The 13,410-nt window shown below is 37.0% G+C and overlaps 1 protein-coding gene across 2 annotated transcripts in view; it reads left to right on the top strand.

Moving 5' to 3' along the window:
* Positions 1-13,410, top strand: part of NOX4 (NADPH oxidase 4) — a 161,007-nt gene that overhangs the window by 95,429 nt on the left and 52,168 nt on the right. For both annotated transcript variants that reach the window (XM_070425837.1, XM_070425838.1), the window contains one exon: positions 11,816-11,897. In XM_070425837.1, coding sequence (XP_070281938.1) covers positions 11,816-11,897 — 82 coding nt within the window. The remainder of the gene's footprint in view (positions 1-11,815; positions 11,898-13,410) is intronic.

The raw sequence follows: 13,410 nt of genomic DNA, 5'->3' as shown, positions 1-13,410 counted from the left end.
TCCCTTCCTCTCTGAAATCAATAAAAATATATTTTAAAAAGGTTAGATACTCTATTTCAATACCTAACCTTATTTTGCTGAAGCTGATTACTACTGGTAGGTGTAGTCTGCGAAGGCCTCTTCAGGGAATGGGAATCTAAGCTGGCCATTAAATCTTGGACAGGTGTGAGTTAAAGGAAGGACAAGCAGTCCTGGTAGAGGGGTCCAAGAAAACCCAATTTTGTTCAATGAAACAACCTAACAAAGGAAGTGAATTCATATGTTTGCTTTTCCCTAATCCACCATTTTGTAGGTGTGGGCTTTGACCAGGAGGTCCTGCATTTAAGAACAGAGAAGACTGTCACTCATGGTTGGTTTTGCTAGGTTTCAAAGGACCATACATCATATGCTATTAATTTTGTTTGCCCAGGGTTTTTGGTTAGAACAGTGGTTCTCAACCTTCTGGCCTATTAAATACAGTTCATCATGGTGTAACCCAACCATAAAATTATTTTCGTTGCTACTTCATAACTGTAATGTTGCTACTGTTATGAATCATAATGTAAATATCTGATATGCAGGATGGTCTTAGGCGACCCCTGTGAAAGGGTCGTTCGACCCGCCTAAGGGGTTGCGACCCACAGGTTGAGAACCGCTGGGTTAGAACGTTATAAAAACTGAAAAGAAAACCTCCAGTTTCTTTGGATCTTGGATAAAATTGCCTGTTCCTTTTTGAATATGTGCACGCAGTGGGTATTCAGGGTTTATGTAGAAAGCAGGAATTGAATTAGCATCAAGCTGAGCCTGGATCACTTTGAGGTGTTCCTTTTGTTGAATGCCTACATTGTTAAAAATGTGCATTTGCTGTGACAAATGAAAATATAATATTTTCCTTAAAAGGTGGATTGTGGAAAGCTTAGTAGCAATAATGTGTCTATCCAAAAATACCTTTGTTCTTTGCTTTCACTTTTCTTGAATCTCTGTTCTTTTCTCCACCCCCACCCCCACCCCCATCATTTTTTGTTGTAGTTAGCCTCAGTGGCAACAGAAGAGAATTTATATTTTATAAGAAAGTCAGCAATAGACATTGATTCACTGATGTATTTAGAGGCCAGGAAGTCTACGGTTCTTTCAAAAGCTGCTTTTGATTTTTAAAAATAGTATGTTTAACAAGTAGGAGCCAGAATAATGAGTATTAAAGAAATGGACTTTTATCGCTGTGCTTCCTCTGAAATTAAAAAGATCCATTAAATAATTTTCCTTTGTGTTTTACTGCATGCCTACCTTCAGACCTTACAATGTTAACAGCACCAATTGTGGAGGCATACAGCTTGTATATGACCCTGCTGTGTTTTCCTGTTATTATTTAATCCTCAGGCAAAAAGAAATTAAGGGAGGGAGGAGGGGTGAAAAGGGAGTACAGTATTTTCTCTCCCAAGAATGAGGCAGTATGATGCAGTGAAAAGAACACTGGACTGTGAGGGTTTTGGGATTTGTTTTTGTTTTGTTTTTTAATCATTTTGCCTCTTGCATATGACCTTCGGCCAGCCAGCCAACTTGTCTGGCTTTTAGTTTCTTCCCCTACAATATATTGCATTGAGGGAGTTGTTTTCTCCTTTCTCAGCTCATTGCTGATGTGAAACTGTATACGGTAATGCGTTTCAGAGAAATAAGTTCTAGAATATGGATCATTTAATTCCACATACAGTAGGAATGATAATAGATCAATTTTGGTAAAATTGAGCGGATTTCACAGGGAATATGGTGGAGGATATGTGCCAAGTATAGGGTTTTTATGTTTATGTTTCTATCTCCTATTAAGGTTCTCATTCATTAATTAGCTCTGATTATGTATTAATTGTGCTCATTAGGTTCTCATCTTAAGTTGCAAGGGTGGGCTTGTTTTGTTTTGTTTTTCTTGTATAAGACATGTATAACATTCTGTATTTTATATTTCTTTTACATTTACCTCAATATTTATAGAAAAGGTCGTTTTCTATAACCAGAGCTGATTATTTTTTTTCTAGAATTGCAGTCCATTTTCATTTGAATTTTATCAACAGAAGATTTATCTATGTCTTTAAGAGGAAATGTTCTTGTTTTGCAACTAGATTTTCTGATTTATCTAAAATAGTATTGAGATCAACCAAAGGACTTGTATACATGCATATAAGCCTAACCAATCGACACAGACAACAGGGGGGTGAGGGCATGAGTGTGGGGTGAGGGGTCAATGGAGCGATAAGGACACATATGCAATACCTTAATCAATAATGAAAAAAATAATAAACTAGTATTAATTTGAATACCTTTGAGGTTGCTTTGAAAGCAATATTTTAAATAGCAACTATTGTTATTCAATACTGAATCACCATGGTGATAAAGAAAACATTCGCTTGATTTAAACTTTTCAGAAAAGGAAAATGGATACTCTATATTTTTCGAGTTGGTTTATATGTTCTTCACCAAGTCTGCCCTTTAATTCTTTGGCTTTTTATTTTTTGAAGTGATTTGTTTTTCTAAGATTAGTGTGCGTATTTCTTTTCCTAGCGAAAATAATACATTACATTTTGACAAACCATTAATTTCTTTGAATCCCTAGAATAGCTTTTCATTCCCTTTTCAAGTAATTTTGTAATTACATTCTAAATTCTTTTACAAGTAGCTGTAATGGCACTGCTATTCTTTTGTTGTGCTAACATTTCCTTGTGGTAAACAAGGCTGCCCTTGAGAATAAGTGTGTGGTAAAGAATAGGTACTTAGAAGTTTGTTGAAAGTGGATAAATGAAGGATGGTTTAATCAATAACATTTCCTTCTGCTCACAATTCTAGTCTGACTACTAATTTTAAATTCTCTGCCATAGATATTAATATATAGAAAACAGCAAAAATGTTAGCAAAATTATTCACTTCGTCTAGCACCATGTATCAGAAGGACTTCTTTTTTAGTTTCTTTCACTTTTTAAAAATAAAGCTTTGCTGATTCTTTCATTTTTAATTACCAATGTATCCAGGCAAAGTTGGTTGTTCTGTTCTTTTGGACTCTTGGAGTCTGCACATAGCACTTATTTATTTTTAGTGTGTGTATCTTTTGATAATGCATATGTTCTTTCCTGGAGTTTTAGCATATTAAGGACCTAACTTGGTAGCTGATATTTAGTACATGATCAATAAATATTTGCTGAAAAAATAAATTTTAAGACGTGCATATTTTGTTTATATATTTAAATAGTATTTCCTAAGTTTTATGAAGAAAATTAATTTGTACCTTCTGTTTTTATTTCTGTGTGTGTGTGTGTGTGTGTGTGTTTCTGCATGAGTGTTGTGTCCTCCTCAGCAGGTAGAGGAGCAGACAGCCATAATGTAGAGACTGTGAGTCACAAGTACCATTGAAGATATTTTATGTTTGTGATAATGTACTATACACATCTATCTTTTTAAAAAATATTCTTTATTGATTTCAGAGAGGAAGGAAGAGAGAAAGAACATCAATGATGAGAGAGAACCATTGATCATCTGCCTCCTGCATGCCTCCTACTGGGGATGGAGCCTGCAACCCAGGCATGTGCCCTGACCAGGAATCAAATCGTGACCTCTTTGTTTATAGGTCTACATTCAGCCACTGAGCCACACCGGTTGGGCTATAACAAATCTATCTTTAAAAAATTTCTTACTCTTAAATAAGCACTATAAAAATAGAAACAAGACCCTGACCAGTTTGGCTCAGTGGATAGAGCGTCGGCCTGTGGACTCAAGGGTCCCGGGTTCGATTCCGGTCAAGGGCATGTACCTTGGTTGCGGGCACATCCCCAGTAGGGGGTGTGCAAGAGGCAGCTGATCAATGTTTCTCTCTCATCAATGTTTCTAACTCTCTATCCCTCTCCCTTCCTCTCTGTAAAAAATCAATAAAATATATTTTAAAAAAATACAAACAAGATATCAATAAAACAAAAGTTAATGCCTTTTTTCTTTTTTTAATTATGTTTTTATTGACTTCAGAGAGGAAGGGAGAGGGAGAGAGAGAAACATCGATGATGAGAGGGAATCATTGATTGGCTACCTCCTGCACACCCCCTACTGGGGATCAAGCCCACAACCTGGGCATGTACCCTTGACCAGAATCAAACCCGGGACCTTTCAGTCCACAGGCTCTATCCACTGAGGCAAATAGGCCAGGGCCCTTTTTTCTTTTCATCTGAAATCCTTAGACATATTTACTCTTTACTCTTTGGTGCATATGCTTATAGACTTCTTAGATAATTGTAGATGAAGTTATCTAACATCCTAGAGAGACTGGAATGCTGGAGAGAATTTTATGACAGCTTGTCAACCCCTTAGCTAAATTCTCATGAAGAATTCTTTCACTGCAGCTTTGAGAAATATATTAATGACAGGCATTCTGAAACTCTGGAAAAGCTCATGGTGGCTGATTGCGGGCTGAGAATGACAAGTGAAAGAGGCCATCACTGAAGCGGGCTCCTTGAATGCAGTGGAGAAGATGAGGTTTCTGATAGGCAGGGGCTAAGAGGCAGCATTTAATTGATAGAGTTGAGATGGGTGTGGTTACCATAATGGGCAGCATGGCTGAAACAGTGATCAGAATGGATTGATGTGTAGAGACCTTTGGTGTTGACTGACAGACCATGGTGTCCTTAGGATTCAAATAGGTGGATGACCTCCTAAGTTATAATTTAATTTGTACAAATGAAAAGAAAACTCTAGGGTTAGCAGATAGAGGCATGACCTGAATCATCTCAATAGAGAGTCACAGCCCTTTATCCATTTCCCAGACTTGAGTCAGTTCATAGATCTGAACCCCTTTAATGAAGGGATCGGACCTAAATAGGCAGTCAGACATCCCTCTCACAATCCAGGACTGCTAGCTCCCAACCACTTGCCTGCCTGCCTGATTGCCCCTAACTGCTTCTCCCTGACAGCCTGATCACCCCCTAACCATCTCCTGCCAGTCTGATCAACGCCTAACTGCTCCCCTGCCAGCCCGATTGCCCCTAACTGCCCTCCCCTGCCACCTGGTTGCCCCTAACTGCCCTCCCCCCCTGGCCTGGTCACTCCCAACTACCCTCTCCTACAGGCCTGGTTGCCCCCAATTGCCCTCCCCAGCAGGCCTGGTCGCTCCCAACTGCCCTCCCCTGCCAGCCATCTTGTGGTGGCCATCTTTGACCACATGGGGGCAGCCATCTTGCATGTTTGAGTGATGGTCAATTTGCATATTACCTCTTTATTATATAGGATTTTTCTTAATTTATTTTTGTTATTTTGTACTTTTAGGTAGAAAGGAATATTTTCCATGTTTTATTGTTAGTCTTAAATTGACTTCTTTATCCATGCCATTGTTTCTTCTTTAACCCTAATAGTTACACCCTATTCTTTTGTATTTGTATAAAAATTATTAATGTGTATGTGTTCAGAGACCTCACCCCCAGCCTTTAGCAGCTTACTTTCCTCCATAATATTGCCTTTCTTAAAGAAAAGAATGTCTTTTGGAACTATTTTGGGGTTTTTGTGATACAATAAGGGATGGGTAGAAAATAACTAAAAGGAGAAGTGAGAAAGAGGAATTTTTATTTCTTTAAAATTAAGTCTAGTTTCTTCTGGATTTAATTTTAAAGAAAGAAAGAACAGGGAATTGAGTTAGAGAGGAAAGCGGAAAAAAAAGAAATAAAACAGGTACCTGTCCCTTACCAACTGGAGAATATAAGCTAGAGACCGTAGGAGAGTAAAAGCTGCATTTCAGTTGAGAATGCTGAGATACACAGGGCATGGTGCAACTGGCTAGTACACCTCGTGGACCTGCAGGGATACTAGCTTACTTTTCCCCCATTGGCCCAGACTAAGTGCTGTTACTTGTACAAAGGAATCTATGTCTGAGAGCATTTCATTTTAACGATGAGCACCTGTTTTTTCAACAAAGGTATTAGTTACATTACCTCTGAAAATTGGTGGGAAAGAAATGGTTTATTCTGACATAACTATGTGAACATGAATCTCACCTAATAGTAGCTGAGAACATGATAGATACAGGTTGGGTTCCTCAAAAACTGACTTTGAGAAGTAATTTACTGGTAAGTGAATGTAAAATGCATATAAGGTATCAACACCTATGGAGGGAAGAGGTAGGAAGGAAGACTGGATGGAGGAAGGTGTTGAACAGCCAGGCAGGCTGTTCCAGGCTTTGGTCTACAAAGCCTGGACCAAACTGGTAAGAAGCTCTGGAGCAAATATTACCCATCAGAGTTGCCTGCAAGGAGCTAAAATACCCTGCCTTGTTCATCCACTGGATAGGAGCCTTTCTTGGAAAGGTATGTTTTCCCAAGCACCTGAGGCGGACCCTGATGTAGCTGACAGCCACAGCCCACCTGCTTACTGCACTCCCCACAGCTGGTCAAGTACTTAATTGAAGCAGAATTTTGGGGCGGGGGAGGGTTCTCCTCTATATCAACCATAGCACCCCCAGCATATTTTATTAATAACATTTAATTAAAAAATTAAATCCTGAGACGAATACCAAATTAAGCAGGTTGCTAAAAAGCATAAACCAGAAATGTCCCAGGAAAACCAAGATATAGGACCACCCTCCTTCCATAACAGTGACTTTGGCAAGATTCCTTTCCTGTCCTTAAGCATATTGTTCTTCAAGGGATTCAAAGTTGAAATGATCACTGAACTCATCTGACTCATTTTTCAATTGAAAAAAAAAAGGAATTAAGAACAGAGATGGAAAGTTGGTAGAGGATTCACTTTCTGACATCCAATTTGATATCTTCTATTGTAACCTGTTGCTTCTAAGTACTCCAGACTGTATGAGTAAAGAAAGATGCGTTCTTTGGTAGATCCTTTCTTATGTGTACTCACTTATAACACAGCCTGTATTATGAGATAACTGTGTTTCTTGTAAAATCATATAAATATTATGGTGTAATCATTTACTGATCTTGTTTTATTTTTCAGTTTAACTATAGAAATAGTGTCTTGTTTTTGGGAAACTTTTATTCTGTAGCTCTCTATGTTACATTATACTAGTCATTGTAAAACCTAAGGTTAAGTCTCTAATGGGTCTGCTTCAGGTCCCTCAAAGATTTCATTTCGGTGCTTTTTGAAAAAGAATTAAAACTTGCAAATTTAGTACAATATGAGCAGTAAGAGGAGGAGAAGAAAGTTTGTATCTATTAATAAAAATGCCAAGAACTTCTTTTTAATTATTTTTTTAGAGCAATGTTGTCAATCTAAATAGAGTTGCTATCTGATTTTCTTTACTTGCCCATTATAATCTGATATTCAAGAAGTTAGAATACTCATTTTCATGTGGAGAGGCAAAGGTAAGGATTTACCTGGGAGGAAAAAATGACTAGGAGTTGGTAAAACCTTGAGTTCCTCCAGCAAACAATTTCTTAGGTTTTTGTTAAAGGTATTAATTAGGTGGCTGTGATCATGTATCTAGACATAAAGGACTTTTAGATTATAAAAGAATAGCATAATCAGCATCACCTTTATATATCTATTCTGTATTTAACTTTTTCTTTCTTCCTTTTTTTATAGTGGTAGCAAGAAGATCGTATTTTATTCTCAGCCCAGGAATATATTTGCATACCTTTTTGTCATGTTATGCAAATCCTTATCTCATTTGCTACAGTCTGAATATTGAGGAGGATTACAGCTGGGCTATTTTGCACAAAGGGGAAATTAAAGAACTTGTCACAGTAAATGTGCAAAACAGTTGGGTTAAAACTGGAGAGCATTTTATTTTCCTTGCCTTTGTTTTTAAATAATTAAGTATAATGTCTCACAATTGATTGTTCAGGGAACCCAAATTCATGTAATTGTGTGCAATATGTTAACCAGTTCTGGTAGCCTCAGAGTCTTTTTGTTGATTGAATGGGAGAAAGGAAGACTGGGTGAAAGTCTACCAAAGCTTGTGTTCATTAAGATATATTTCCTACTGTTAGAAAATCCTGTTCAGGCATTTATCACATCATTAATCAGCTCATCAGAATATCAGTATGTAGAAAATCCTCTCCTTCATTCAGTGGCTTTAATGACATTGTTTTAAGAAGCCCTGTTAATAGACCTAGCCCTAGTATTTGGATAACTACCATTTTCTTAAGGATTAGACTTTGGACTTAACAAGAAATAAAATCCTCTGGTTGACATTTTGCTTAAGAGGACAGTATTATTTTAAAAGTTTTGCTACTTAACAAATGAAGCAGCAGTTTACTTAGCTGTTTTTCCTATGACCAAATAAAGAACAGGATACTAATTAAATAGTTAATAGGCATAATCTGGGAAACTAAAGAATGATTAATGTAAGAACTATGAACAATATTAATTTACTTGAATTTTTCTAAGAACAATTTTAATCATTTACTTTTATTCTTGAGAAATGAGATAGAGTTAACTCTTCACATTTAAGAATTTATTAATATAATAAAAATAGAAATTTTTAAAAGAATATAATTTTCAGGTAGAGAAATTTGAAAACATTTATTCACAAAAATATATGCACCCCTGTGTTCATTGCAGCATCATTCATCATGGCCAAGACATGGAGACAACCAAAATGTTCTTCAGTAGAGTACTGGATAAAGAAGATGTGGTACATATATACAGTGGGATAATACTCAGTCATAAGAAAAGATGAAATACTGCCATTTGAGTCCTAGCCAGTTTGGCTCAGTGGATAGAACTTCAGCCTGCAGACTGAAGGGTCCCGGGTTCGACCCTTGGTTGCAGGCTCCTCCCATACTAGGGCCCTTGTCAGGGCACATGCAGAAGACAACCAGTCAATGTGTTTCTCTCACATTGACATTTCTCTCTGTCTTTCCCTCTCTCTTCCACTCTCCAAAAATCAGTGGAAAAATATCCTCTGGTGAGGATTAAAAAAGAAAAGAAAAGAAATACTGCCATTGAGCCCTAGCTGGTTTGGCTCAGTGGATAGAGTGTCGGCCTGCAGACTGAAAGGTCCTGGGTTCAAGTCTGGTCAAGGGCACATGCCCCAGTAGCAGGTTCTTTGTATATGTGGGGGGAGTTGTTTGTTTGTTTGTCTTATTTTGTTTTGTTTCAGTTATCTTCAGAGATTTTCTTCCAGATTTATAATCAAATGTACTTTGTGGTTATATAAATAGGGAATAACCTATAGCTATATTATATTATAGTTGTTTTCATTAAGAATTCTGTTTTTTCTTTGCATTAAAATCAGTTTGGGAATCACACAGTAATATTTTAATTCATGTTTATTATTTGCACTGAAGGTTATATCATATTCAATGTAGCCATTTGAGCAGAATCTTTATAAAGTTCATCATGTTTGATGTTGGGTAACAGGTTTTATTCTATAAGACTCTTTTTAAAAAGGGGACAAATGGAAGGGAACAAGGAGAAGGAGAAATACTACAAATAACTCATTAAATGAAAAGCTACATAAATTGGAAAGTAGACTGAAAAGCAAGGGTAGTATCATCAGAAGAATTACTAGACATTTCATTGAAATGAATTTTAATTCTGTTGATTAAAAATTGCAGTGTATCAGTCAATAATGTAGCTTAATTTTTTAAAAAAATATGAACTCAAATTAAAGAATAAGTATACCTAAAAGAGAAAAATATAAATTGTGTTTTCATGTGAACTGGGGATTAAAACCACGTGTTTTAGATTTTTTTAGTTCTTCCTTAAGTGTTTTATAACAACTGTCAGAGTGGTGAAAACACAAAGAACAGTGGAAGTGAGCTAAATATCTGATTCAGCATGTTTTAATAAAAATCCACATCCTGCTTCTCAGCCATACTTTGTAGCCATGATGCTCACAAATGTGTAACATGTAACTATTCAGTAACTGGGAAATGGCGAATGTCCTCAAGTGTAGATTTTCAGTATTTTGTGGAAATTGCTCACCTTCAGGGAGTGACAGATTGACTGAAGCCTGGAGTTCCAGCGTTACGCTCTGTCTCAGCCTGATGTTGTGATTATCACAGCTGAAATACAGGTCTCCTTGCTTCTCATGGTTGATAACATCTGTGCTCTTGTAAAGGCACTGTGATTAACCGTGGCAAACAGTTTTCTGTATGCAGCAAAAAGTGGAAATTGTAAATATTCTTTCAGTTAACACTTATCTAGCACCTTAATGTGAATGCAACAGATAATGTTCCATATTCTGGTGACACTGTACCATAGATACTAGAATATGTATCTACCATATAACAATAAAAATGTAGTGTGATAAATTCTGTAAGAGTGTAAGCACAGAGTATACTAGGAGTAGAGTAGGGACATCTATCCCAGATATGGTAGGAGAGGAAGAAAGCCGGGATCAGGGAAGCCTCCCATTAGGAATGCCTCTGGAGGTAATGAATAGCTCTAGTCCTAGATACATGGGACCTGTAGTAGAGTGGTAGATTACACAGTGCAGGTAACTGCACAGTCTAACTAGATCTAAGGTAGGACTGGGATTCTTCCTTTCTCTGCTTTGCCTTCTCTTTCTTTCTCATTTTCTTTTTCCTTCCCTTCCTCCTTATCCCACTCTTCTCTCTTCCTTCCTCCCTCCCTGCCTTTTTTTCTTCCTCCCTCTCTCTTAACCTCCTCCTCCTCCCTTCATTACCAACTGCATAAGGACAGAATTTTATTCATCAAGCTAGAAGCCCAGTGCAAGAAATCGCGCAGCCTCACCCACATGCGCTGGTCTTTGGTCGTTATGGTATTAAGCCCACAGGCCTTTTATAATATAGATTCTTGGTTCATGGGCTAATATTATCATTGGCCAGTTCCTGGCTTTCATTCACTTATTCATTCACTCATTTATGATGCTACACTTAATACATGTGAAATATTAATAGTTACACCTTTGCTTTTTTATTTAATCCCCTTACTCCGCCTAAAAGGTAGCTATTATCCTGAGTTGTGTGTATCATCCCTTTTATCATTGGTTTGTTTGTGTGTTTTTTCATATATAACGTACTTAAACAATACATTGCTTAGTTGTTGTTTATTTAACTCAACAGAAGAATGATATTCTTCTATATATGTATTCTGTTGCTATTTTCCACTCAACAACATACTAATATGATTCACTATGTTTTTATTTGTAACTGATCTCATTCAGTTTTCTTTCAATTAACATTCCATTGTGTGAATATACCACAGATTGTCCATTCTCCTGACAATGGGCAGTTCAGTTGTTTATATTGTGCAGTTGTGAACAGTGGCTGCTATGAACATTTTTACTTGCTGCCTAAGACATATCTGAAGGTTTCTTCAGAGTTTCTATCTGGGAATGGAAATATTGGCTCATAGTGTGTACAAAGGTTAAACTTAAAAGATAATGCCAAATCGTTTTTCCAGAGCTATTGGGCCAACTTGCATTCCCACCAGAAGCATAGGAAGCTCACATTGATCTATATTTTTTCTAACACTTGGTCTTGTGAGATTAATGTCTGTCAATTCCATGCCATGTAACGTGAATGCTATCTAATGGTGTGTGATTTTGGTTGGCATTTCACAGGTTACTAATGAGATTGTGCATCTCTTGGTATATTTATTGGTCATGTCTATTTTATCTAATCTTTCAATTATAAGATTTTATTGGTCTATACTAGTAAATACTTGATATTTTTATATTCGCAGTTGCGGTATCTTAATCATAAAAAGATATATAATCATTAAAGTGAAATAGATATAATTTAGTAGTATAGAGATCAGTGAGTAAACTTCTAATAAAGGATGCACAGTCAAATAGTTAACAAATGTGAGAGAAGAGGAAATAATTCTATTTTGAAATTATTTTCATGACATTTTTTTTACAGCTTGGTGTTCATTTTTCTTTTGACAGAACGACTTCGAGATTTACTACTTCCTTCATCTAGTCAAGACTCTGAGATTCTGCCCTTCATTCAGTCTAGAAAATATCCCAAGTAAGCAATAGGAGTGACTGGGTATTGAAAAGGGAGTGGGCAAGTAAGTAATGGGAGAGATTTGGGAGGACAAAGACAAAATGTGTTCTTTCTTAAGATTTCTGAAAAAGCCAGAATAACTTAGCCTAACTAATTTGGGCATCTTTTGCAATATAATGTCCCAGGCTCTGCACAGCTGGGTCAGAGAAAAAAAGACTCGCTTGCAAGTGCAGCCAGCTGTGGCTGGGAACTGTTGAGAGTGCAAACCAAACGGTCTGCGTTAGTGTCTGGCCGTGTGTTTCTCTTTGCTTGGTGCTGTATCAACAGACACAGACACTCTGAGTGTCCGTCTGGTTTCCTGTTTCTATTCTTTAAAAATGCAAGGGTTTATTCATATGGTATAAGTGGTTTTCAAATACCCATGTGCTAGATGTGATTTTAGCAATTTCCACAGATTCCTCTGTACTGTCTTTATAGTTATGAGATGTGTTATCTCCTGGTCCTTTCTAAATGGGGGCAGACCTTGGCTCTCTTAGATGCCACAGGTGTACTTATTTGGCTGAAGGAATAGTCCTTCATCTTTGCAGAGAATAAAGAGTTACCAGGGATTTTTGTTTTGTTTTCAATTAGGCATCCTCTTTCTAAAGGCTGGTAGATGCTGCTATCTTGATGCTTCCTGGGGAAGCTCCAAGCTCCCTCTACTCTATGAATGTCTGACACTCTTTACTAGCTAGTATGCAAGAGGCTAAAGGATGAATAAACTAATATCGTAAATAAAAAAGAAAGGTCACCAAGTTAAAGAGCTAAAGCTTGGTTCACACATTTTTCATCAAAATCACTATGCTAAATGATTCCTTCTTTGATTGGTTGGGCAGTTTATTCAAGTAGTCACTGAATTTCTCTTTCTAGGGTAACTTTCCCCCCTAATAACTAGCTTTAATAATATTTACTTAACTCTCAAAACAAAAATAAATATAGAATTCAAATTATTTGTTCATTGTTTTATATATGAATCCCTATTTAATCTCTAGCAATAATCTTGCAATGCCCTTACAACACACAGGGACATACATGTGCCTGGATAGCCTGGAATTAATACATTCCTCTTCCGTGGACATATTGACGGGGAGGAGGGAGGTGCCTGAAGTGACTGATGCATGTCTACCTTCATTTTTTCCCAAGGCTGTTATTTGCAAAGGCCAGTGAGGCCTGCTTTTCTTCCTCTAGGCTACTGTCTTCCTGATACTGTTGCTTAAAGAGAGGAATCAAGTGGTTTCTCAGCTGGTGACCGGTTTGCTGCTATTTCCCTAGGTTTTCTTAGCTGCATGGCCTTACCTGTTTTCTTCTTGTTCTTATGTTACTTTTTGGATAGTGATGTGATTCATTCTAATATTTAAGAGAGACACCATGTGACAATCTTTTGCCACTCTGTTCCTTGGGGTAGATATATTCTTTTTGGTTTCTGTGGATTAAAAGAATAAAAATCATCTATAGATGCCACACACACCATATTACAGCAGTTGAGAGTGTGGAA

The sequence above is a fragment of the Myotis yumanensis genome, unplaced genomic scaffold (genome assembly GCF_028538775.1).
Source record: "Myotis yumanensis isolate MYYU_CA2020_CCGP unplaced genomic scaffold, mMyoYum1.0.hap1 SCAF_10, whole genome shotgun sequence".
NCBI classification, from domain to species: Eukaryota; Metazoa; Chordata; class Mammalia; order Chiroptera; family Vespertilionidae; genus Myotis; species Myotis yumanensis.
The sequence above is the reverse complement of the archived record's forward strand: the minus strand, read 5'-3'. Positions and strand labels throughout refer to the sequence as shown.